The sequence below is a fragment of the Danio rerio genome, chromosome 9, assembly GCF_052040795.2.
Source record: "Danio rerio strain M-AB ecotype USA chromosome 9, GRCz13ab, whole genome shotgun sequence".
In the NCBI taxonomy this organism is placed as follows: domain Eukaryota; kingdom Metazoa; phylum Chordata; class Actinopteri; order Cypriniformes; family Danionidae; genus Danio; species Danio rerio.
Genome location: NC_141029.1, coordinates 37,038,069 through 37,063,233, shown reverse-complemented (window position 1 = coordinate 37,063,233; position 25,165 = coordinate 37,038,069). Strand labels below are relative to the sequence as shown.

At 35.4% G+C, this 25,165-nt stretch overlaps 1 protein-coding gene and 2 long non-coding RNA genes across 6 annotated transcripts in view; 2 read left to right on the top strand and 1 right to left on the bottom strand.

Annotated features, from left to right (window-relative positions):
- ncam2b (neural cell adhesion molecule 2b) overlaps positions 1-8,990 on the top strand; it is a 392,880-nt gene extending 383,890 nt beyond the window's left edge. For 2 of the 4 annotated variants that reach the window (XM_087265877.1, XM_087265879.2), the window contains exons 16-17: positions 3,033-3,237; positions 7,343-8,990. In XM_087265877.1, coding sequence (XP_087122003.1) covers positions 3,033-3,237; positions 7,343-7,457 — 320 coding nt within the window. In that variant the 3' untranslated portion in view covers positions 7,458-8,990. 4 annotated transcript variants of the gene reach the window in all.
- LOC141376169 (uncharacterized) lies at positions 8,364-18,482 on the bottom strand. The gene is made up of 3 exons (XR_015499701.1): positions 18,310-18,482; positions 15,753-15,934; positions 8,364-10,861 (listed from the first exon to the last, which is right to left on the bottom strand). It is a non-coding gene; the product is annotated as an uncharacterized LOC141376169 (long non-coding RNA).
- Positions 18,215-25,159, top strand: LOC141376167 (uncharacterized). Its single transcript, XR_015499700.1, has 3 exons — positions 18,215-18,285; positions 23,744-23,864; positions 24,129-25,159. It is a non-coding gene; the product is annotated as an uncharacterized LOC141376167 (long non-coding RNA).
- Positions 25,160-25,165: the final 6 nt, after the last annotated feature.

Genomic DNA, 25,165 nt, shown 5'->3' with positions numbered 1-25,165 from the left:
TACATCAGGGGTCACCAAACCTGTTCCTGAGGGGCCGGTGTCCTGCTGATTTTAGCTCCAACCCTAATCAAACACACCTAAACAAGCTAAACAAGGCCTTACTAGGTATACTTGAAACACCCAGGCAGGTCTGTTGAGGCAAGTTGGAGCTAAACTCTGTAGGGACACGGGCCCTCCAGGATGGAGATTGGTGATCCATGCCCTACAGAGTAAAGTTTAATTTATTGTAATAATATTGTCCTTGTCAACATGTCAAACAATGCTGCTTTTGGCCCTCAAATTGGTCCTTTGGCATTTAAATGATGTTCTACCAAACCGTTTCACATTTCAGGATTTCTCACCAGTGGAAGCTGTCAAAGTTGGGCAAACTTAGAGTGCAGAGGAGTACAACAAAACAAGTTTTACAATCCTATTTGGTAAAATATTAAGAGAAAAACACTTGATAAAATGTTATCAAGACGTTATTAAGATCAGAAACATGCAAAAAAATTGTGAGACTACTAACAGTAGTCAGATAAGAGAACAATGTCAAATTTACTGCCCCACCATAGATGCTGCATTAGAAACACACTTTCTAATCCTACTCTCCAAATTTGTTGAGCCTCTGTCAATTGTAGCCTCAGTTTACTGTTCTTATCTGACATGAGTGACACTGGTGTGGTTTTCTGCTGCTGTAACTCATCTGCTTCAAGGTTTAAAATGCTGTAATTATTGAATTACTACTTTTTATCAGCTGTAACCCGTCTGGCCATTCTACTCTGACCACTGGCCTCGATAAGATCTTTTCACACATAGAACCGCTTACTGGTCACAAGGTATTTTATCTTATCTGGACAGTTCTCTGATGGTTGTGCATAAAAATCCTAGTAGAAGGGTAGTTACTGAAATACTCAGACAAGCCCATCTAGCAGCATCCATGCCAGATTCAGAGTTGATTAAATCAATGTTCTTCCTCATTCAGATGCTCAGGTGAATTTCAGCAGATTGTTCTGACCATGCCTAAATCCTTTGTGTTGCTGCCAAGCGACTGGCCGATTATGTAATATCATTAATAAGAAGTTAAATACAAAAATTATAAACTAAATTTAGTTCTTGACTTGAATTAAATCTATTATTGGAGACCTTGAGAACATAATAGGGGCACTAAAAAGTTATGTTTAAATGTTTTTCCAAATAGCAGAATCAAATATCCATTGCGGGTAGAGTTGGGTGTGATTTATTTATTTCCCCTCACTGAATTGTTCAATTGTCTCTTCAGTTTAGTATGCTTGCCCTCATCCCATCCAACACATGTCCCTTTTCTCATTCTGATGCCCTGTCACTGTGTTCAGATCAAACCCAAGACTTCTCGGTCGCTTCCACTAATGGCAATGCTAGTTTCAACAACATGTGTGATTGATGTGTTTAGGGCAACGGCATCTCACTGAATGTTCTTTTAAAATGGATATTTTCCTCTGAATAGCTTCTCAGACAGCCTCATTTCCTCATGCATAGTCTTGACCATTTCCGTTTAAAATGTGTCACCAAAACGTGCTTCACCCTAAAGTTGTCAATGCAAACTTAAACTACAAGAGACATCTATATTTAGAGCCGTGTTTAATTTTATCATTTATTTGTTTATATATATATATATATATATATATATATATATATATATATATATATATATATATATATATATATATATGTATATACACACACACACACACAAGCACCGAGTTGGACCCCTTTTTGCATTCAGAACTGCCTTAATCCTTCGTAGCATAAATTCAACCAGGTACTGGAAATATTACTTTTTATGGATTAAGGTCCATATTGGCATGATAGCATCACACTGTTGCTGCAGATTTGTCGACTGCACATCATGCGAATCATCATGCGAATGACCCTACCATCTGAATGTCGTAGCAGAAATCGAGACTCATTAAACCAGGCAACATTTTTCAATCTTCTATTGTCTAATTTTGGTGAGCCTGTGTGAATTGTAGCCTCAGTTTCTTATTCTTAGCTGACAGAAGTGGCACCCGGTGTGGTCTTCTGCTGCTGTAGCTCATCCACCTCAAGGTTGGACGTGTTGTGTTCAGAGATGCTCTTCTGCATACCTTGGTTTTAATAAGTGACTGCCGCTCACTAGATTTTTTATTTTTTTTGGAACCCTCTCTGTTAAGCTTAGAAATGGTTGTGTGTGAAAAACCCAGATCAGCAGTTTCTGAAATACTCAGACCAGCCTGCCTGGCACCAACAACCATGCCACATTCAAAGTAATTTAAAATCACCTTTCTTCCCTGTTCTGATGCTCGGTTTGAACTGCAGCAGATCGTCTTGACCATGTCTACATGCCTAAATGCATTGAGTTGCTGCCATGTGATTAGCTGATCAGAAATTTGAGTTAACAAGCTGTTGGACAGTTTTTGTTTGTTTGTTTGTTTGTTTGTTTGTTTGTTTGTTTGTTTGTTTGTTTTGTATTTTATTGTGAACTTACAGCACAAGTACGGCATGCTATGTTCCTGACTTGTTTAGTCAACACTACAAACCATTTAGGAATTTTAAAATCTATTTTTGAATGCTTGTAGAACAGTTTGCAATGTAATTTACATATCTGTATAAGTAAAATTTGTACTAATTTTCTAATGACTGTGACTTACTGTGACTTAAGTGACTTACAGTTAACAGACTGTTTGAAGAAAATCATTGTTGCATATTGTTTTTATAGTGAACTTTATAGTAAATTTTATTATTTTTTATAGTATATTTTAATGCAGTGTGTATATACCTACAGTATATGTTCCTTAATTTGTTCTATCAACTGTAAATAGTACAAATCAAATGACTCCTACAAGGTCTTTAAAATATAGCATCACAAATAACTTTAAAAAAAATAACGCCAATCTTGGTTAATTTATGATGTTAAATCAATGTTAAATCATACTCTGTCGTGATTTATTGATCTCATAAAAGAATAATAAAATTGTGTATTGTTTTGCTTGTGGAGGCCCATCATTGACAGTTATGTGTGCATGGTGTCTCAGCAGATTCGCTGTTCAGCGGCCTGGGTCTGGGAGCAGTGGTCGGGCTGGGTTTAGCTGGCCTGCTGCTGCTGCTCGTGCTGGTGGATGTCAGCTGCTTCTTCCTGCGCCAGTGCGGACTGCTCATGTGCATCACCCGCAAGCTCTGCAGCAAAAAGACTGCCACAAGCGGCAAGAGCAAAGAGCTTGAGGAGGGCAAAGCTGCCTACCTGTGAGTATCCCTTCATTTTCTGCTTTTCAATCCAGAGAAATGTCTACTTAATGGTATTAAAAATGTGTTCAGTGCTGTTTCATGCACGTACTGTGGAAGTTCATAAGTCAAATGCGTAATGAGTGGGTCTAAAAGTTTAATGCTATTGTGAGAAAAAAATATATATCTAATAATTAATGTTATTCTAATATTTTACAGCCTGTGCTTAGAGCTCTTTTGTTGCATCATTGTTAGTTTTAACAGCAGGGAAAAAGCAGAGGAGAGACTTCATTAACTGATGATAATCTGTCCCATAATCACAGTTTGCATTAGAAAAGAATAAAATGATTGGCGTTCTGCTTTCTCCAGTGTTGCATATATTGTATGATTTCTCCGTGAATATAGGTCATATATTTTGGTGCATTTGAACAAAACAGATTTATTAAAAATATATATTTATCAAAATATTTTTACATCTTTAGAAACAGAAAAATAATACATTTAAATTAAAGCTACATATTGAAAAAAATAACATATTACAATTGAATTTTATATTTAAAAAAATGTTTCTCTTTCATTTCTTTTTTCTCTTTTTACAAATTGTAGTTAATATTTTTCCCTACCATTTTAATTTGTGTGTACTCATTTTTGGAATTTTGTTGTAAGTGTGTTGTTAGATTAGCTCCTGATTTGGTCTAGTACTGACTAAACTAATGTATATGCTCAAATATATATTGTAAAGCATCCTATTAAAAATATGTATTTAACATGATGTGGGGTGTACTCATACACCACCAGACAAAAGTATTTTGCCTATTCAAGTTTTAGGAACAACAAATAATCACTTGACTTAGAGTTGGTCATTTGCCATCAGAAGTGGCTTATATATAAGGCAAAGGCCTCTAGATTACATTTAATTTACCAAAATAAAATATGATCATGCCTTGTTTTTTTATTATTTAATTAAGACATAAAGGCCTGACTTTGTTTAGACAAAAGTCTTGTCACTTAACAAAAATATTGTACAGTATAGAATATAATGTCATGGAGCAGTGGAAAAATAATTAATATTGTGTATGACTCCCATGAGCTTGGAGGACTGCATCCATACATTTCTGCAATGACTCAAATAACTTATTAATAAAGTCATCTGGAATGGCAAAGAAATCGTTCTCAGAGTTCATCAAGATTCTTTAGATTCATCTTCAATGCCTCCTCAATTACCTTACTCCAGACATGCTCAATAATGTTCATGTCTGGTGACTGGGCTGGCCAATCCTGGAGCACATTGACCTTCTTTGCTTTCAGGATCTTTGATTTGGAGGCTGAAGTATGAGAAGGAGCGCTATCCTGCTCAAGAATTTGCCCTCTCCTGTGGTTTGTAATGAGATGGGCAGCACAAATGTCTTGATACCTCAGGCTGTTGATGTTGCCATCCACTCTGCAGATCTCTCGCACACCCCATACTGAATGTAACTCCAAACCATGATTTTTCCTTCATCAAACTTGACTGATTTCTGTCAGAATCTTGGGTCCCTGCGGGTTCCAATAGGTATTCTGCAGCATTTGTGATGATTGAGATGCAGTTCGATTCATTGGAAAAATCTACCTTTTGCCACTTTTCTAAATGTCAAGTCAAGTTATTATTTGTTGCTCTTACAACTGGGACCAACGACAAGACTTTTGTCAGATAGTGGATATGCTGAGCATTATATATATATATATATATATATATATATATATATATATATATATATATATATATATATATATATATATATATTATAACAAATTTCCACTGAAGTAAATTGTAGTCAGAATACAAAACTAATTTTCATAAGACACGGCACTGTTATTTAATATTATTTTTTATTTTATTTATTTTTTTTTTTTTTTGGATTAGTAATGCTATAATACACTACTTACTCTACATTGTATTACATTACTCCCATTCAGGCAATTTGTTATCAGTCTAGAGTAAAACATCCAGCAACACAAAGTCCTCAAGTTATCCAGCAACAGAAACAGCAGTAAATGTTTTTCTTTTATTATTACTATTATTATTTATGGAGGATGTACATCAATGGAGTACAGTTAGTGTACAGGCTTATCAGGTTGGTTTACCGTGATGAAAACTCATTTGACTTATGCAATCTGTGTTTTTTTCCTTTGATGAATTGTCAAGTACGTGTTTTGTCTCTGATCCGTGACCTCTCGGTTCCTGACATAGTTCTTATGTAGACTTTGTCCTCTGATTTGCAGTGTGACTGATCTAAAGTTATGCATTTGATAGTGCTGAAAAACTGTCAGGTCCTCTCAGGTTTACTTGGCTAAAAGTACAAAGAGATTAAGGGGCTGTGTTTATCTTCAGCTCTGATAACACGCAGCATGGCTTTTGATATTCTGGCACATGAGCTATGGTGTTGATCTGACATTTGGTCCATAACTTTTCAAAGCCCTTGTCTAGAGTTTTATATTGTTATAATGGAGATGATGATGAACAGAGGCTGGTTCATATTTAATGTCATCCCATATGATGTAGAGCCACACAGGGGTCTTTAGAATAATGCAGAGATGTGACTGAGCCTGATGTTCACTACGTGACCAAAGAGTCACATAAATATAAACTGAAAAATATAGATTTATAAATCTAGAGTGACATTAAATACAGCACAAAAAAAATGTGTGTATTTATAATGATGTAATTTGTGTGAAACTGAATAGAGCTTGATTTTATCCTTTGGGAACTGTTTGGTTTGGATTGTTGCAAGCAGAATTCTCTTTTAACATGTGGTGGTTGTTCCGCAGTCAAACAGTGTCTTCAAGAAGTAAATGAGTCTGCAAATCTAAGACAAGTTTAAAACAAGTCTAAAATGAGTCTGATTTGGTCCTGAATAAATCCTGAGGTTTTATCTGCCCTGGCCAGTATAAAAGTATCACCCACAGACAAGAGAACAGTCATTGGGATCTTGCCATTAGCATTTGCATCACTTTGGCTCAGCCTGCTCAGGAAGCAAAAAGTTGAATGTCCCTCACGCCTGGGAGTTTTGAATTAAATTATATAAATAAAAACCAAAGAATATACAGTAACTTTTCAGTTATATATATACTAGTGTTCATTTGGAATTGGAACTGGGTTGTATACATTTTTATTTCTACAAGTTAAATAAGTTTTTTGAATAAGGAATGTGAAAAATTTGTGACAAACACTGTTGCAAACACTGATCATTGGTTTGTTAAATGGTTAGTTCACTATAAATTGAAAAAGTTTTGAATGAAAATAAAAAGAGTGAGGCTATGGTCAAATAGTTAAATAAATGAAAAAAAGTGCGACTGCTGCTTTCTCCGTTCGCCATGCTGGAGCGAAACAGTCTGCGCAAATGAAGCGCAGAGTTGGTGTCATTGACTACAGCTCTCCTCTGATTGGCTGAAAGGTACGAGTTACCCTGCCTCTGGCAGGAAAGTCTTAAAAATACTCACACACGTATCCAGGGGGAGTCGTACGTGAAAGAGGATTTGCACATTCTCATAAACTCGCAAGTTTTAAACATTCAAAACTTTTTGTGAACTCCTATACATTGCAAATGGTGTTTTGCATTTGTGAAAGGTATTTTATAAAAATGTATTTTTATTTTGAGCACGTGAAAATTTTTTGTGAATATAAATAAATATTTTACGCACGTGAATTTGATTTTATGCACGTGAATTTAGCTACGCATGTGTACATCGTGTCTTTTGCATGAATTTGTTTTGAGACTAAACTGATTCCATATATATTTGGCAAAAAAATAAATACAAAGTGAAACAGTTTCTGCCAGATGTGTCAAATTAATGTAAATGTAATCAAATAAATGCAACAATAGTGAACATGATTTTTCTTTTTAAAACACTTTACCAACCTCAACATTCTGAATGTCAACCAAAGCCGCTTCATCTAGCTTCTTAACTTTACATTAGATTTCTAATATCAACCATTGAAGCAAACTAAGACTCTGGTCTGCAAAGTTCTTTAATGTCAACTTCAGCCTCAGTGGAACTACAATGTCCAGCTGTTAATTGAAAATGTATTTTTGAGCACCCTGTCAAACTGACCACTGTGCGCCTGCCATTTCTGCTCTTCCCACAGGAAATTACCTCTAAAAGAGGAAAACGGCAAGGAGACTTTGAAACCGGACACGATCGAGATCAAACTTCATGGTGACAACAGCCTACACATGACACAGGAGGACAGCAAAGCGTAATGGAGGCCCTGCGACCCTCTAAAAGAACATGCAAAGTGAGCCACCCGGAGACCAATAGCAAGCAAACAAACGAGAATACAAGCAAGAACACGCCAATCAATTGTAAGATCCTTTGTTAGAGACTCCTTGTCGGGGTGTCAGAAGAGGCCATGCGAAAACTGCTTTTGTGAAACATTTTTCGAAGGTTGCCGCTCAACAGACAGGCTCCTGTTTATTTGTGCTTGTTCTCGCTTGTTTTCAGTCTTTAGTTTCTTCCTTTAAGGCTTTGCTGTTGCTTTGAGTCTTTGTTATTTGAAGAGGTTTGATCTACGCAGACAAGCGTCACAATTTTTCTCTCGCTCTCATTCAGTCTTTCTCTGGAATCCGGCCGTTGCACTTTTTTCCAGTGTGGTTGCGCAAACACGTCGCTTTTTAATACATCATTTCACTCGAGATTAAACGCGTGGAAACTCCCCACCTCTGTTTGCAGTCCGTGTTGTGTTTTGGGTGACTGTTTGAGTAATGTGTTTGGGTTTTTTGTTTTTTTTTAAAGCCTTTTTGCCACTGTGTGTCTCACCCAAATGTGAAGAATTTTTCGAATGCTCAATAGCAAAGCGAGGATCAACCACGCTTGACCCCAGACTGAGTATGTGGTGGTCCCGGTAACTCTTCGGATTGAACAATGAATAGATTACAAGTGTTTTTGTGGATGAAAATATGTCCTCGTTTTCAACACTTTTGTTTCATCAATCAAAGGAGCCCCAATTGTGTCATGGATTCATTGTTAAGATATTTCGGAAACAAAAGAGAACAAAAAAAAAAGTGCTTTTCTTTTCAAAGCGTCCGAGGAAAGTAGAGGTTGCCAAGTCTTGCATTAAAATAAAGATTAGGAAAATATAAAGAAGAAAAAAAAAAAGATTTTCCAGTGCACAGATGTAAATATAATTGTTATTTCTTTGGAGCATTTCACAAAAGAAAAAAATAAATATGATTCACTACAAATTCTGTCATATTACTGATAAGTTATTAATATTGGCAATCTTTAAAAGATTCATTTAAAGAACTCATCAAGAGCTAAAGAAGGGCATGTGCCCAGGAATGTGGGTTTATATGCATCACAGATGTATTAGCTGTTTTGGTTATGAAGTCCATGCTATTTTCGGATGGGGTTTGGTTAAAAGAGATCAGAGGTCTATACGTGATCAGGATCTTAGTGTTGCAATAAAAAAAGGATGGTAATGGCATACTTAGCTGCATGCTCATTTTACCAATCAGAGTTTGAAATAAAGGAGTCTTGATATCCATCTCTATGTTCAACATAATGACTTTGGTTTGGGCCAACAAATTTCCATAAATATATATTTTTTTGCATTATAGTTCATAAACACCATGCTCTCCTCCACGTTCAGCGCAATAGAACTTTGTGGAATGTTGCCCATTTATTTCCAGCAGTCAAAAGGGAGCACACCATAAGCCCAACTGTACTTGTGAAATTCTTGTAAACCAGTGTAATTTTTCTTCTGTAAATAAAAGTGTCCCAATTTAAACCTGTAAGCCATTTGGAGTCTGTTTTTTAAACCATAGCACATATTTTTATTACTCATCACTCGTCTGTGACAGCAACAAGCCAGGCTGTGTTCCAAAACCTAGCAAGCTGCCCAGCAGGTGCACAACATTATAAGGCGTTAATATTAGGTTAGATTTAGGTTGTGACGTTAGGGGACCAAAATTTAGTGTCTAGCCAGTGTCTAAGGACAATGTTATTTTGATGTCCAATAATGATGTCAAATGACGTTGATATTTGGTTAATTTTAGGTTGGATTGGAAAGTGACCAAAATCCAACTTTGAGCCAACATCTTAAGTCAAAGTCACACTGACATCAAATACTGACATTTATTCATCAGGTATGGCGATTAAAATCCAAAGTCATAGTGGTAATGTCCAGACAATGTCAAGCTGTGACATTATTACATTTTGATATTTGGTTGATTTTAGGTTGTGTTGGAAAGTCACCACAATCCAGCATTGAGCCAACATCTTATACCAACGTCATATTGATGTCAAATACTGACTACTCATTAGACGTCTACATATGTATGATTTTAGGTTGGATGTTGACATTGACGACAAAATTCGTCAAATTGATTGACAAAATGCTACGTCCCCACAATCTTGAGGTACATTGTCAATCTGATGCCTGCTGGGAGCCTACAGATGCATCATAAATAAAAAGGCTATTTCAAAATTTGGCAGCAGAAAGCAGACTTAAAAAAATCTATGAATCTTTTATAGAATATGCAGGCAATAAACAGTTCATTATTGCAAACTTAGTCCAAAATGCTTTTCAAAAATCCTTGTAAAATGTTGTTGTTCTTTTAAATGTTTTAAATTGAATCCATTTAATATATAATATTTAGATATTAAAGTTGCGTCTGTGGAACATGATGAATGTATTTTATAGGTTAAATTAACATAAAAACAAATTTTGTCCAGGTTTAAAAATCTTTGATTAAGTCTGAAAGCTTAACTAAGAAATAATGTTCTTATTAGAAAATTTTGAAGACACTTCATCAGTAAAATCAGTTTTCATCAGTAAATAAAACTGAAATTTTTACTCAAAAGATATATTAATGGCAAATTCAGGGAAATGATAATCTTAATGTGATCTCTTATTTTTTTACAGAGCTGTAATATTGTAGTATTTTTTTTTTCATTTTACATTTTCAATACAAAGTTGTATTATTTTTATTTATTTGAATATTTTAGTTATAGCATTCATTTATTTTTAGATTTGTTTCATTTCCCTTTTAGTTTTATCAAATTTAACACTTTAAATTATTTCAAATAGTTGCCATAGCCAGATTTTTTTTATTATTTAAAAATATTTTTAAAGTGTATAGTTTTCTTCTAAAAATTATATTTCAATTTCTGACCAATAAGGGCATATCATTGTCTTGCATGACACACTTAATTCATTGTGAGTCTAAATCAGTCATTATAGAAGTATTCAGTTTGGTTAGCAGAATTTAAACTTTCTATGTGGGGGGTAGACAGCAAAAAAACCTCACTAGGTTTTGAAACACAGCCAATGAATATGTGGGGAATCACTGTACTGTAGTTGAGATTCAATGGTCCTTAAAGGTTCTTGTCCTTGTCCTGGAGCCGGTGACCTGTGAAAATCTGTTGCCTGCGCTCGTTGGAAAGAAACCATCCATGTTTCTTTCGGGGGTCCTGCTGTGTCCTGCACCTTCAAGTGTAAGTACTGGAGCTGTAGTTCACACTCACCTGGGCATTAGTGTCCTTGGCCTCAACTATACGCTGAACACACTTGGGCTGTAATCAGGGTAAACGCAGTAGATTATGACTGCCCAACTGCGCTTGCCTAAACAATTCACTCAACCCTCTCAGGTTTTCCTAAATGGGTCTGAAATGATAAATGAGCAGATAAAATAAAGTTCAGCCCTGAGCATTTTTAAATTCAGTCAACTTTATGCACACGCATTTGACATTTATGGTTAACAGGGGACAAGGGCTTACCTTTTTTCACTAGCCCCAAGGATCTGATAGTCAATTCAAAAGCTAGTTCAACTCACATCACGTCAAATGCTCTATTGGGAGACTTGGTAGATTACAGGTTCCCCACAGACAAAATCTGTGTGTGGCATTTGGCAAGGTGTTCCGAACATAAGCCCTGTCTTTGTTTGGTATTAAGATGCATTTTGGAATTTAGATTTCTCTGAGGGATGGATCTATGGGCACCTTGATTTATGGGATTTTTCTGATCTTTCATTTTATTTAATGATGCAAAATAAGATTAAATGTGAAGAAAACTGAAAAAGATACAGCAAGCGTGTTCGTTTCTGCTCTAACACTGCATATTTGCAAGAAACAGACCATTTTTTAGTTATTATTTTACTTCAAATCAAGCCATTACAGACTAATGTGCTTTATTAACATGGGGATTGAGGAATAGATTAGTAGGCTGAGAAGAGAAAGCAGACGACCAAACTGAAACTCTTAATACAGGTGTAGTATTAGCTTAGCAAATGGTAGCTAGCATTGTGTACAATAAAATAAAATTAGGTTTTTATCAAGCAAACCCATCATGTAATCAATTTAAGTGCACAGGCAATAAATAGAGTCTTAGAATTACCTTAACTAATGAGAGATAGCATTGTGTATACAATAAAAGAAAGTTACGTTTTTTAACCCATACTCAAAACTGGTTCTCTGCATGTAAGCAATCTAAGTACACAGACACATTAGGAGTAGTAAGGAGGGAGAGCACACACACATACACACACTGTGAGCACACACCTGGAGAAGTGAGGGGAAATTAGGGGTTCAGTGCTTTCCTCAAGAGGATCTCAGTTGAGGGTATTGGAGGTGGAAAAGTTGAGTTCATTCGCTTCCCCACACTTTAAATTCCTGCTAACACTGGGAATCAAACCTGCAACCTTTAGATTACAAGTCCAACTCCCTAGGCACAATCTACAAGTGTTTTCAATAGGAATCCACATATACTAGATTATCTCTTAAAAGACAGATTTCTGCACACTACAAAAAATGATTACTGCTGCTTGTTCAAACTATGGGCTGAATTCCTTTAATTTCTTTGGCCATTTTTTTTGTGTTATGTTCAGTAATTTGTACCATGTAATAATTTGTAAACCATTAAGTTAACTTAAGTGTTTTGTTTTGGGACACCAGGAAGGAGTTGTGTTGGTCCAACTACCTAGTTAGGGGATTTTTAGTTCACAGCATGCTTTGCATGGGATTGAATTAAGAGAGGGAAATGTTGACAATAAAAGTAATCTTAGGTGTTTAAAGTTAATCGAAAGACTTGTTAGAATTGATTTATACTTTATTTTAAAGATTTAGGAGATTTTTATGTAATCATTTAAAGATTACCACCTTGCAGAAGCACCCATGCTTTAGGCGTTTGCCGCTCAATTAGCAAAAATGCAGTTTGTCCCTTTGCTCAGTGAGCAATAACTGTCCTTAAATTAGCTCTGAGATCAGTCTCAATCAACTGTATATGTAACTTTTCACTCATTAATTTTCTTGTCAACTTAGTCCCTTTATTAATTCGGGGTCGCCACAGCAGAATGAACCGCCAACTTATCCAGCAAGTTTTTATGCAGCGGATGCCCTTCCAGCCGCAACCCATCTCTGGGAGATATTCCACACACATCTTCATACACTACGGACAATTTAGCCTACCCAATTCACCTGTACAGCATGTCTTTGGACTGTGGGGGAAACCGGAGCACCCGGAGGAAACCCACGCGAAGGCAGGGAGAACATGCAAACTCCACACAGAAACACCATCTGAGCAGAGGTTCGACCCAGCGACCTTCTTGCTGTGAGGCTACAGCACAACCTACTGCGCCAATGCCTCGCCCTTTATGTAACTTTTGAAATATGCTTAAAAATGGCTCTTTTAGTCCATTTAGTATAACTTCAAATAAAACAAAGAGACTTTGAAATATACAACACATAATAGACATACTAAATATTATCAGACCTTTGAGTTTAGGTTAAAAAAAATGCAAATGTATTTGACCTTTTTTGTGATAAAATAATGTTGGACCAACTCAATTGCATTTAATTGTGCAAATGTTGTTTTTAGTTGGTGCTAAACAAATTTATTGGATGGGAATCCTGCTCTCAATTAAATTGAGTTCATTCAATGAGTTTTATTTTATTTTATTTTTTTGAGTGCACAGAGATTTTGCCACTTTTAGATAATTGTCTTAAACATTTACCAAAAAACTGTTTAGTTTGAAAGGGAAGTCTTAAGGGTGCTTTCACACCTGTGAATCGATTCAGTTGTTCCAAAACAGAGATTACAATAGTTACATTGTTGCACTTTGCTCTTGGAGCGGTTCGCTTTCACACTGCAAAGTTTCTAATCGGACCAAAAGAGCTAAAACAAGTCACGTGCGAGTAAACTCTCCTCACATTGGTCAGTGTCAGGGTTTATTTTGCAGCGTCCGGCTAAGCTGTCAGGAGAGGTAGTGGTTTGGTGGTGATTGACAGGGTGCGCGCGCGCGACGTGTCTGAGGAGAGACGCAGTGGGGAGGGGTGAGAAGGGTGCGCGACGATGCCTATTTGAGGACCGGGAGGGAGATACAAGATTACCGGGAGATCATCAATCATTTGCGGGCATCCGGAGACTCGCGAAACTTCCCGCCCTACTCATAATTCTCTCTTCATATAGCCGTAAGCCTATTACATATCCATAAAACACTGTGATATAACGGCGCTCGGATCGGCTCGCTTTCTCACTGCAATCGAACCGCTCCAGGGTTCGTTTCAATCGAGCCGAGACCACCTCATTCAAGCAATCTCGGAGCGATTACTTTGGCGCGGAACAGAGTGCGATTGCCCTGTTCACATATGCCAATCGAACCGCGCTAACTGGGCAAACGAGATGTGTTCTGAAACAAAGGTGTAGGTGTGAAAGCACCCTTAGTTGTACTTAGTACTTCAGGCATCACTTATTAATATTGTGACTATATCTTTAGAAACATACCAATATAACAACAGCCAAAGCCTGCGAAACAGATCCTCTTTGTGCTGGAGTTTCAAATGCTATTTTTTGGCAAATGTTTAGAGAAAACAAAAATAGAGCTTCCAAAAGGGGGTCGAAGGTTGTAAAGATGCCATTAGGAAGGTTTAGGTTCCACAAAAACCTTTAAGTGAATAGTTCCTTAAAGAAACATTCTTAATACTGTGAAGGGCATATTATTAAAAACCTTTTGTTTCATGTATATTAAAGGTTCTTTGTGGAACCATCAAGATCCATTATTTTAATAGTAAAATGTACCTATTGCTGTGAAAAGGTGTTAATTTTTTCTCATTCACTTTGTTCTCAGGCTTTCTTGTAAAACCATCCAGCATTGTTCAAATGTAACTTTTTCCCCTATATAACGTCTTTCAAAGTTTCAGACAGTGGTCAGCAGACTCAAAATGGCATCATTTGGAGTGTTTAAAACAAACACCTTCTGTTTAACATGATCCTGTAGTTTTTTTAAACAATGAAATAGAAACTATTCCCTCCAATTGTTTCTGTTAATTTCAAGACAAGCATCAAGATATCTGCTGCCTATTCCCTCTACTCTCAGCAGCAGCTGGGGGAATTAGAGCTAGATTACGATGTTTATTTGTATTGTGTTTCTCTTTAGCTGAAACTGTCGTTATTGCTTCTGTTGTTAATGCCTTTCAACCACAGACATGCCTTAAGGGAGTTCTCGATAACAGCCTGGACATGGTGCTGAGTAAATACCATACGGCTACAAGCTTTCGTTCTGCTTTTACTGCTGTTTTAAATGGGTTTGCTTTTGCTCTAATTACATTCTTGCCTGATGTAATTAGCTAAAAAAGAAGCAAACGGATACCTGCATCTAATTACATTTATAATTGATTTTTACAGCTATTTAAGAAAATTGTCCTTTTGAATATTTAGTTTTTTATTTTAAGCCATGTTTTAGCATTTAAATGACAAAGCAGACCATAACTGAAAGCACAATTATGTTTTTGTAAGAAACATCTAAGTTGTTTGTCCTGTTTTTAGAGCGCATTGATAAAAGGACTTATTGCTATCAAGCAGAGCTCAGTGTGAATGACTAAACATAATGACAGATGATAGCAATAATGATAAAACCCCTGAGGGTTTACGGTGTGGAAGATACTACATCACGTATATTGGTATTTTTATTATGTATTAGAAGTGATTCAAATATATGAATGATATGATTTAACTATAACCTTTCTTGACCCAGCTTTTACTAAATGCATTCCTCGTCTACTGACTGCATAAATCATGTTTATAAGGCCAGATTTGATCAGTTTATGGCATAGCGTTTGTTCGGTTTGAAATTGATCCATTTGAAAAGATTTATGGGATATTCAACTTAATTTGTCACTCAGAATTGAAAGGGTACATTTTCAAAAGAAAAGAAAAAAGCATGCAAGATTTATTTTCCTCAGTCTTTTTTTTTTTTAGAAACACCCACAAACACAAGCTCGCATATACTCATATTAATAGAAACTTTTGACGTACAATGCTAGACTGAAGTGCCATGCTTGGCGAACAAATCCCTGGCTAAGCCTGAGGGCTGCAGAAAGCCTCCTGTAATCTGCACACAACCAGAATCATCCTGTGAAGTCAGCCACCATTTTGGGGCATCCCACTTATCATAATGAAGCAAGTGTGTGCAAGTGCCAAAAGACTGCAAGTCATTCTTTAGCAATCTATAAATGCATGCATGTGTGCATAAACTCCAGGAAACGTGCATGCTCTCACACACCTGATTTTACTCTTTAAGCGGTGAAAATGTGAAGCGTTGCAGGATTCCTTGCAGACTTCAGTGAGCAAATCCTGCGGTAAGCCTGTTGGCAGGTGCTCCTCCTTCCTAATCTGCCCGCTCTCAGAATCTCCCATGATGCCATGGTTTGCTTGGTGCACCTCCTCACCTGCGATAAGGCGCGCCTGAGGGACATAGTGAGATAAATGCTTAATAATTAAAGAGATGGAGAGGCGTGTCAAGGGCTCTGTGCGGTTAATGCCTCACAGACTGTGAGGATGAGGGTCTTAGCTGGAGCCAGCGCTCTCTCAAACAGATGGGACAGGCACCTCTCATTCCCTCTCTGTCTCGTTATGTATTCATCAGTTTCTCTGTCTTTGTAGGTCTCATTCTCATCGTCTCATCATTAAAACTAATTTGAATACATCAACAAACTAGGCTTTTTACAGGTTAGTTATAGCTGGGGGTTGTCCTACAGTATCTAAACCACAGGTAAACAGAATCCATGGGTGATCTTAGTTCATGTTATTTACGACTCTGCCTTCTATGAGTTAACAGTTCACCCTGGGTAGGATACACTGACATTTTACAATGTACTGTACAACCATAAACGTTGGGTTTACCCTGCTTTGAACACGTTTTTACAAACGTGGCTGTTTTGATTATGTGCTCGTTTGCACTTCCAGTTTGGAGAACTTCCACTCAAAAGAACTAAAATGATGAGATAGTGACAAATAAAATATAGTGGAAAAGATAGGTAATTTCCTTTTAAATTTTATTCATTTCAAAATATGGTATTTTAGCACACAAGATGTGAGCTATTTGGATTCCATACAGTAATTTTTAACCTTCATTCATTTATTCATTCATTCATTCATTTTCATTTCGTCTTATTAATCAGGGGTCACCACAGCGGAATGAATGGCCAACCTATCCAGCATATGTTTGTTATGCAGCGGAAGCCCTTCCAGCTGCAACCCAACACTGGGAAACACCCATACACACACATGTAGGGCTAATTTAGTTTATTCAATTCACTATACCGCATGTCTTTAGAAATCAGTGCACCCAGAGGAAACCTACATGAACATGGGGAGAACATGCGAACTCCACACAGAAATGCCAACTGACACAGCCGAGGCTCGAACCAGCAACCTTCTTGCTGTGAGGCAATTGTGCAACCCACTGCACCACCGTGACACCCTAATGTTTAACATAATGGAATGACTAAGTTGTCTCGAGTGATGTAATAAATTTATTATAGACCATTTTGAGGGATGTAAACAATAGCAATGGTCCTAATTTATTTACCGGATGACATTTTTAATTTCCATAGCTTCCAAGAATCCAGAAAGGTCCACATATTGGTAAATATTGTTATGACCGCTGTTTTAACGTTAAGATATGATTAAATTGCCTCTTGTTGCAAATAGTTTTGACAAAATTCTTTCTTTTTGAATACAAAATACAAAAATACAAACAACACCACTGCACTGAAGAGAAAATACAATAACAAAAGATAAAGAAAGAAAAATCTTCCTCAATCATTAAGAAAATAGATTATCATAAGCTTTAAGAAACTATTATTATTAATAAGCTTAAGAGATTCAATATTAAACAAAATTTCAGGAAGAAAAGTATTAAATCTAGGTATTGCAGCTTTAGGAACTTATTTTTGTGAGGAAAAAAAATTACAGTGTAACAAAAAACTAACAATAACATCGAGAGCATGTTCATTATCAGAAAAATACAGAAATATATGTTTTATAGACACATTTTAAAAATATTTAAATTAGAAATAGTTTGAAAACAAGCAGGAAATTTCCCCACAAGTCCAAAGACATGCGGTATACAGTAAGTGAACAGGGTAAGCTAAATTGGCAGTAGTGTGTGTGTGTAAATGTAAGTGTATGGGTGTTTCCCAGTGATGGGCTGCAGCTGGAAGTAAAACATATGCTGGATAAGTTGGCGGTTCATTATGCAGTGGCAATCCCAGATAAACAAAGGGACTAAGCCATAAAGAAAATGAATGAATGAATGAATGAATGAATGAATGAATGAATGAATGAATGTTTATATATATATATTATTATTAACCATAAGTTCAAGTACAAACCATTACGGCATATTTAACAATCCAATACATATAATATATAAAGTACACAGCAACAAAACAAAAAATAAAAAAATAAATAAACAAACAAACAAACAAATAAATAAATAAATACATAATAAATAAAATAAAAAGGGGGGCATGATGGTCTTAATCAAGTAATAGAAACGAGCAGGAAATTTTCATGGGCCATTGAAAGCCTCTTAATAGTGTCCTGAAATACGTTAATAAAAGATTACTAAGGTGAACTATCAAGAATAAAAAAAAAACAATTGTACTTTTTTTCAATTATTTAAAAGTTCTTGCTGCCATATTTTAAACAGAATGTTTTTTGCAGGCCTACCAGTCACTTGGACTAACGCAACACGTGACCCGTTTGCACGTGAATTACAACATCCTGTGAAAGTTGTCACAAATATAAAGGTAAGAATTAAACGGTGTACTCACTTTATTTTACCTCACCATTTGATATTTTTCATCTTGAACGCTGAAACAATGTTTCTACGTGGTCTTTTCAAAAGTTATATTGTCTAAAGCACGTAAATATGAACCACGCGTTTATTGTTGGCTGCAGCTTCATACTATTCTACACAGTGACATATGGCATCGCAGTGAGGCGCTATAACGCCATATTAGCTTGGATTCATAACCCGGAGAGAAAGAACTAACCTGGCTTAACTTTCAAACATTTCTTTACCCGGGATTAAAAGTAGGTGGAGAACAACGTTAACCTGTTTATACTCGTTTAACACCTGTTACTGCAAGAAATTGAGCTGAACAAGTGATCAAGTTCAACATACTAATTATATTTTAATAGGACAATTACTAACAAATTGTTATATAATTATAGTAGATTTTTATGGTTTCAGTTTTTAAGATAAAAGTAATTTTTGTGTTTTTCATTAACTTTAGGTTAAATTAAAGACAGTAGATTATTCTAATATGCTGATTTAGGATTCTGTAATGAAATAAATCACACTATTAACACACATAATCACAATTATTAACACACACAAATGAAACCAGTTGTGCTGTTTAATTTTTGTGTGTGTTTGTGTGTAGAAGGTAGCAATGTAGTAGCATTCGTAAGTAGGTTTTTTGCAACTATATATATATATATATATATATATATATATATATATATATATATATATATATATATATATATATGTCTTATTATAAATGTCTTAACTCTGTTTTGATCAATTTAATGTATCCTTATTTTAAAAAGTATTCCATAAATTGTATTAAAGAAAGGAATCATTCAGGTCTATTGGCATGAGAGAAGTGAGCCCGGTGGCCTTTACAGCACAGTTACGTTCTCCTTATGCTAAAGGTTAAACCTCAAAGAGAATGTATTTCATCTAAAATAACCTAAATCACTATTATCCTTTCACTGAGACCTGTAGGTACCCTCTAAATGTCAGTAAGTGTCGGTTAATCATAAGCCCTGGGGTTATCAGTAATGGAGTGTATGATTGAAGTTAGCTGTCCGTCAGGAGCTAATGCATTCAGAAGCTCAGTGTGATGTCATCAACATGAAGGGCAGGGAATAATGAAGCCATAATGAAAACCTCTGCCGCTTAATCAGAACAGGCAATCAGATTTATGTCAACACATGTCCACCTGTTTATTTATGCAATTATTGGCCAAATTTACTTGCACCAGGACTGCTTTGGTTGAATGAGAAGGTCTAATATGCAAAAAATAATGAATGGATTTTTAATAATGGCATTTAAGGAAATGAAGACAAAAGAGGGCCTGGCGGAAAAAGCCTCAAGGGTTGCTTAAATCAATCAATTTAAGCCACAGGCACTATATAATAGCCTCAAGATTGATGTCCTGGGTACCAAACTCACTTTTTTTTGTTGATGCTACTGTTACAGAGCCAATCACAGACTCCCAGAATACATTCAGACAAGTCAAACTCTCTTATAGAATTATCCCCTATGTGCTTTTGGGAATGTTTTCATCCACTCTGGGGTGATTTTGAGTCTTAATTTGGCCGTAACTTTTTCTGTTTCAGCTAGCAGAATGATTTTTGGTGACAAATCTTATTTTGATAAAATGCTTTGATTTATTTTTTTTTAAAAACTTAACGATAAACTCTGGCCATATTTACTAACCTTTTGTTATTTTAGGGTAAAAAAAATCCACAGAATTAAAGTGCTGTAAAAATGCATCAAATAAATATTTTTTTCAATTTCTTTTGCATAAATCTGTTAACCAACCTCAGTCCTGATCAAAACTAAATTTCTTACAGGATTTTAATTGCCAAAATCATAAATGATGCCACTAATTTGGTGAAAAAAACAGACAAAATGACATATTTTTTAAACCTTTTTTTTTTTATTCTTGGACATGTGAAAGATTTGCAACAACATTGCCTTTGATGCATTTTGTTCGGTTGATTTAAATTTTTTTGTTCCTAATTTACAGTTGATGGCTGTTTTTGCCCCATTGACTTTTATTATAACCACTTTTTTACCACAAAATCATGACACCATAATCATGCATTTTTGATTGTTGGTGTTTTTCCATGTTGGAAAGAGGTTAAATTTGTAATTTTAGATAGGCCTGTGCAAAAAAAAAAAAAAGTTTAATTTTTGGATTTTATATGGAGTCTAACAGCAAATTGAATGTGTGTATGTGTGTCTGTGAGTGTGAGAGTGTGACCTTTGCACACTTATCTTGATGTGTCTGAGAAAATCAAAATAAGCATCTCAGAGCTGCATGGAGTAAATAAAAACAAAGACTATTTGTTTATGCTCCATCTTATGTGGTTGTAATAGAAGTAAATGAGGCAAAAAGAGCCACCAACAGTAAATTAGGGAGAAAATCTAAGAATGCATCAAAATCGATATTGTTACTAATTGTTCACCTGTTCATGACTGTGATAAAAGTTAAACAAATCCAGTCCACAATTACATTTTACACTAAAAATACATTTTTTGTGTTTTTTTATAAATCAGTCACATAATTTATGAATATGACAATTAAAGGGTTAATCCTGTAATTTTCTAAAGAATTTAGTAGTTTTAAGAGATTTATGCATTTAACCAGCAGTTTAATTAAGTGGATGATTTCATCCCTAACATAACAATATTTGAACAGTGCACAAGAGTTAAATATACATTTTATAGCAATAATAATACTATACCTTAACAATTATCATTTTACAATTTATTTTATTGAACAATTGAAGCATCTTACAAAGCAATTTCTAACATCTTGTTTTTATTTGCACGATGCAAGCACAAAAGGAAATGAGACACATAATAATGTCTTATTATTGGGAACCTATTATGCAATACTCAGCTAAAGTGTGAACACAATCGCTCTATTGTTTTAAAAATGCTTTGTTTGATTATGGTTGGTGCAAAACTATGCAGAGCTGCGGCCCTCCAGTTTGAGACTCACGTTGTATACTTTAATAACAATGATGGCTGGGTTTAGCGTTGGGGAAGGTGTAGACATTAATAATGGTGATGGTTGGGTTTAGGGTTGGGGAAGGTCTAGATGTTAACAATTGTGATGGTTGGTTTTAGATGTGAAGTAGATGTAGCTCTTAATAACTTATTGGTACAGTGCCGTCTTGCCGACAACAGTTTTGACATGTGGGTCTACATAACTTCAAGTTATGCCTCTACTACAAGTTACGCCCCTTCATGTTATGCCCTTGGCTTGCAGTTTGCAGATAGACATTACTCCAGTGCCTCCGCTAAATACAATAAAACCTGTCCAACATGTTTAATTCCTCATTAGACCATTTTACGTATTTCAGAAGTAGGGCTGCTCGATTTTGGGAAAAATCATAATCATGATTATTTTGGTCATAATTGTAATCACAATTATTTAAAACAATTGTCAGTTGAAGTCAAAATTATTAGCGCTCCTGAGAATTTTTTTAAAATAAATATTTCCCAAATTAATTTTAACAGTATGTCCTATAATATTTTTTTCTTCTAGGTTTATTTGTTTTATTTTAGCTAGAATAAAAGCAACATTAAATATTTTGAAACACATTTTAAGGTCAAGATTATTAGCCCCCTTAAGCAATATATTTTTTGATTGACTGCAGAAGAAACTACTGTTATACAATGACTTGCCTAATTACTCTAATTAAGCCTTTGAATTGCACTTTAATCTGAATGCTTGTATTTTGAAAAATATCTAGAAAAATAGTATGTACTGTCATCATAGCAAAGATAAAAGAAATCAGTAATTAGACATGAGATATCAAAACTATTATGTTCAGAAATAAGTAAAAAAAAACTTCTTTCCAATAAACAGAAATTGGGCAGGAAAAAGGTTGATAATATTCAGGAGGGCTAATAATTCTGACTTGAACTGTATATGTGCAGTTATTTTCCACCCTGTAAAGGAAAGAGAAATAAATAGAATTAAAATATGAAACAAGCTGTGCTTTAAGCATCTTTACTGTAAGAAAAACACTTTTGCTACAAAAGTCCTTCAGTCAAGAGCAGAGAGGGATTTCTCGTGTTGTTTGATCAATGATAAAAACAGGCTGCAGTATGAATTGCGCGCTGTCTCTTTAATGGTTTCTCTTTCACATGTATTTTGATCCTCAACTCGTTTGTTTATTACACAAATGAAGGTTAATTTGAATAATCACTAAACACCGCGTTTTGACATCTATTTGACCATTAAAGCGCTCACGTTAAGATGACTTTAGATGTCTGCGCTTCTCTGCTCGTCTGAGTGTGCGAATGAGACCGAATGCTGACCGGCTGCATGATTCTGACTGTGTCTGCGTGCCGTATACACACACGCATAAGCACGCGGTCTTTCACGTTTTATAGAGCAACACATGTGCACCGCTGGAAAAGAGGCGGTATATGATGCAATAATCGTTTATCTCGATTAATGCTTTTTCATAATCGTTTGAAGCCGAAAACGGATTTTCGATTAATTGCACAGCCCTATTCACAAGTTAAAACTAATATGGGATTAAAATGCATGCAATAAACCTCCATTATGACTACATAACTATTCACAAGTTTCATATGACTGCAGTAGAGATTTTAATCAGACAAAAAGTTGTCTTGGATTAGCAGAGTATCTGAAACTCAAGCTGTAAATACCTCTTCTCAAAACAATGTGGGAAGCATCAGCTTATTTGCATTTAAAGAGACATACACACAAAAAGGGGCAACCCTTTAAGATTTTGTAGCAGCTTCAAAAACATTGACAATGAGTATTGTAGTTTGCGCTTGATCTAGCTGAACATGAACATTTTGAAAAATTTGGTGATGGTTTCTCTAATTTCTTTCAGAACTGTAGATTATTAAAGTAAATGTTCAGTTATTGAGAGCGCTTCACACATTGAAACCTCTAAACACCATTTGACTTGCAAATAGTAACACTTTTTGGGTCATGAATGTAGAAATGTATTTTTTTTTTACGAAATAAATTAAGAAAAAACACAAGCACACGAAAGGTTAGACCTTGTATCAATGTCAACACAGAAGTATGGTTGTACTCTGACAGAGAAGGAGTAGGTCTGTATATTTTTGGTATGAATATGAATGGAGTTAGTCGTCCATGCTTTGCTAATGAGACACAGGGAGCAGCCAGAAGACAGAACTAATTAATTATCTGCTGACATTTATGGATAATAACCTTATGGTGCATATCAGACTTTATGAATATACATGGGTGCATGTACATGAAGAGCACCGCCAGACTGCTAGATCAAATGAAAGAACACAAATATATACATCAGCTTAATAACCTGCTGGGCACTATGAGCAGTGTCAAGTGTGCAACACAAATTAGCTCTTCACACTGAACCAAGACCAGATTGCGCTGCAAAACATCCTTTTGCTAATTATTGAGTGTTTTTGTTCTTGCTTTACAGGGAAAGTATCTAAACAGCAGCTATTAAAATGCACTCTAGAATGCACGATTCTTACCTGTCAACAGAGTCATTCAGTGGGTGGAGGTTTTGCTGGCTTCCTTGGCAACAGCTGTCCTATCAGGTAATTAAATCCAACATTGTCCAACAATGTCATGGGTTTTGTGCCGCTCACTTTTTGTTTATTTTATACAAACAAAATAGCTGCCATCTCCCATAAAATAATTGCTACTTTCAAAAACTTACTTTCTACAACAAAATAGAGAGGGCTTTGGTGATAACTAAGAGTAAAATTATTAGCAACAATAGCAACAAATGATATTAGAAGTTGGTCAGAAATATACATTTACACTAAGCGTAGGTTTCACACACCATCTTTATTTTTTAGTTGAACTGTCAGGATTTGGACACAGGATTGTGGAACATCAAAGACAGCAAAGGATGCATCAATCCTTCAAAAATCAATCCGATAAAGGTCTGTCAGCAGACAGAAGTGAAGCTGGATTAAGATTTAAACATGTCTGTTTATGTACCTTGGAATGCATCCTTCAAAGGTAGTATTTTCTTGCTTTCGGACATTTACAACATCTCAGCTATCGATAGGTAAAAATGGCTGTATTACTGCTATTATTAGTTTTATTGTAAATTACTGTACATTATTTTGTACATCCTGTTGACATTTTTTTAAACATAAGTAACTTTGCACCTACAGTACATCTGAACTTACTCTCATTGCAGTATTAGTAGAGTAGACCTTTAGTTTAGGATTTGTAGAATAAGTTTGCCTGTACAGTACTTACTGTAAAGTCACTTATAAGTAGAATGTCTGTTTAAGGGATAAAGGATATGAAAAGGAAAAACTTTTAAAGGGTAGTTTAATGAAGCAAATATTTGCTATTAATTTTACACAAAATCAGGCCATTCATCTTGTTTAGGCCAACTGCACATTGTAGTAGATTAAGATAAGGTTATATAGTAAGTAGTTCTTATTTGTTTGTAAATTTGTTTATTTGGTAGCACAAGGAACCTAAAAGAGTAAAGTGTTTAAAAGGTTTTTTTTTTTTTACTTCAGTGCTTCAAAACATTTTAAAGTTTAGGTCAAAGAAGTCTCTGATGTACTTAGAATGTGTATGTAAGGTTTCAGCTCGAAATACCCCACAGATAATTTTTATACCTCTATACCTGTACTGACCCTTTTAGGTTTTCATCCAAATTATGCCATATTGGTGACAGTTGCTTTTAATACAAATGAGATTATGCTCCCATCCAGGAGGGCAGAGCTACAAACGCCTTTGTCTCAGTGTGATTGTCACTAATGGGTGGGACTTTCCCCCTTCGATGACATGTTGGGAGAATATCAGTTAAAGCGTTTCTCCAGACTGTTTTTATGAAGTGTGATTATAAAAATATAATTAATTCATTTTT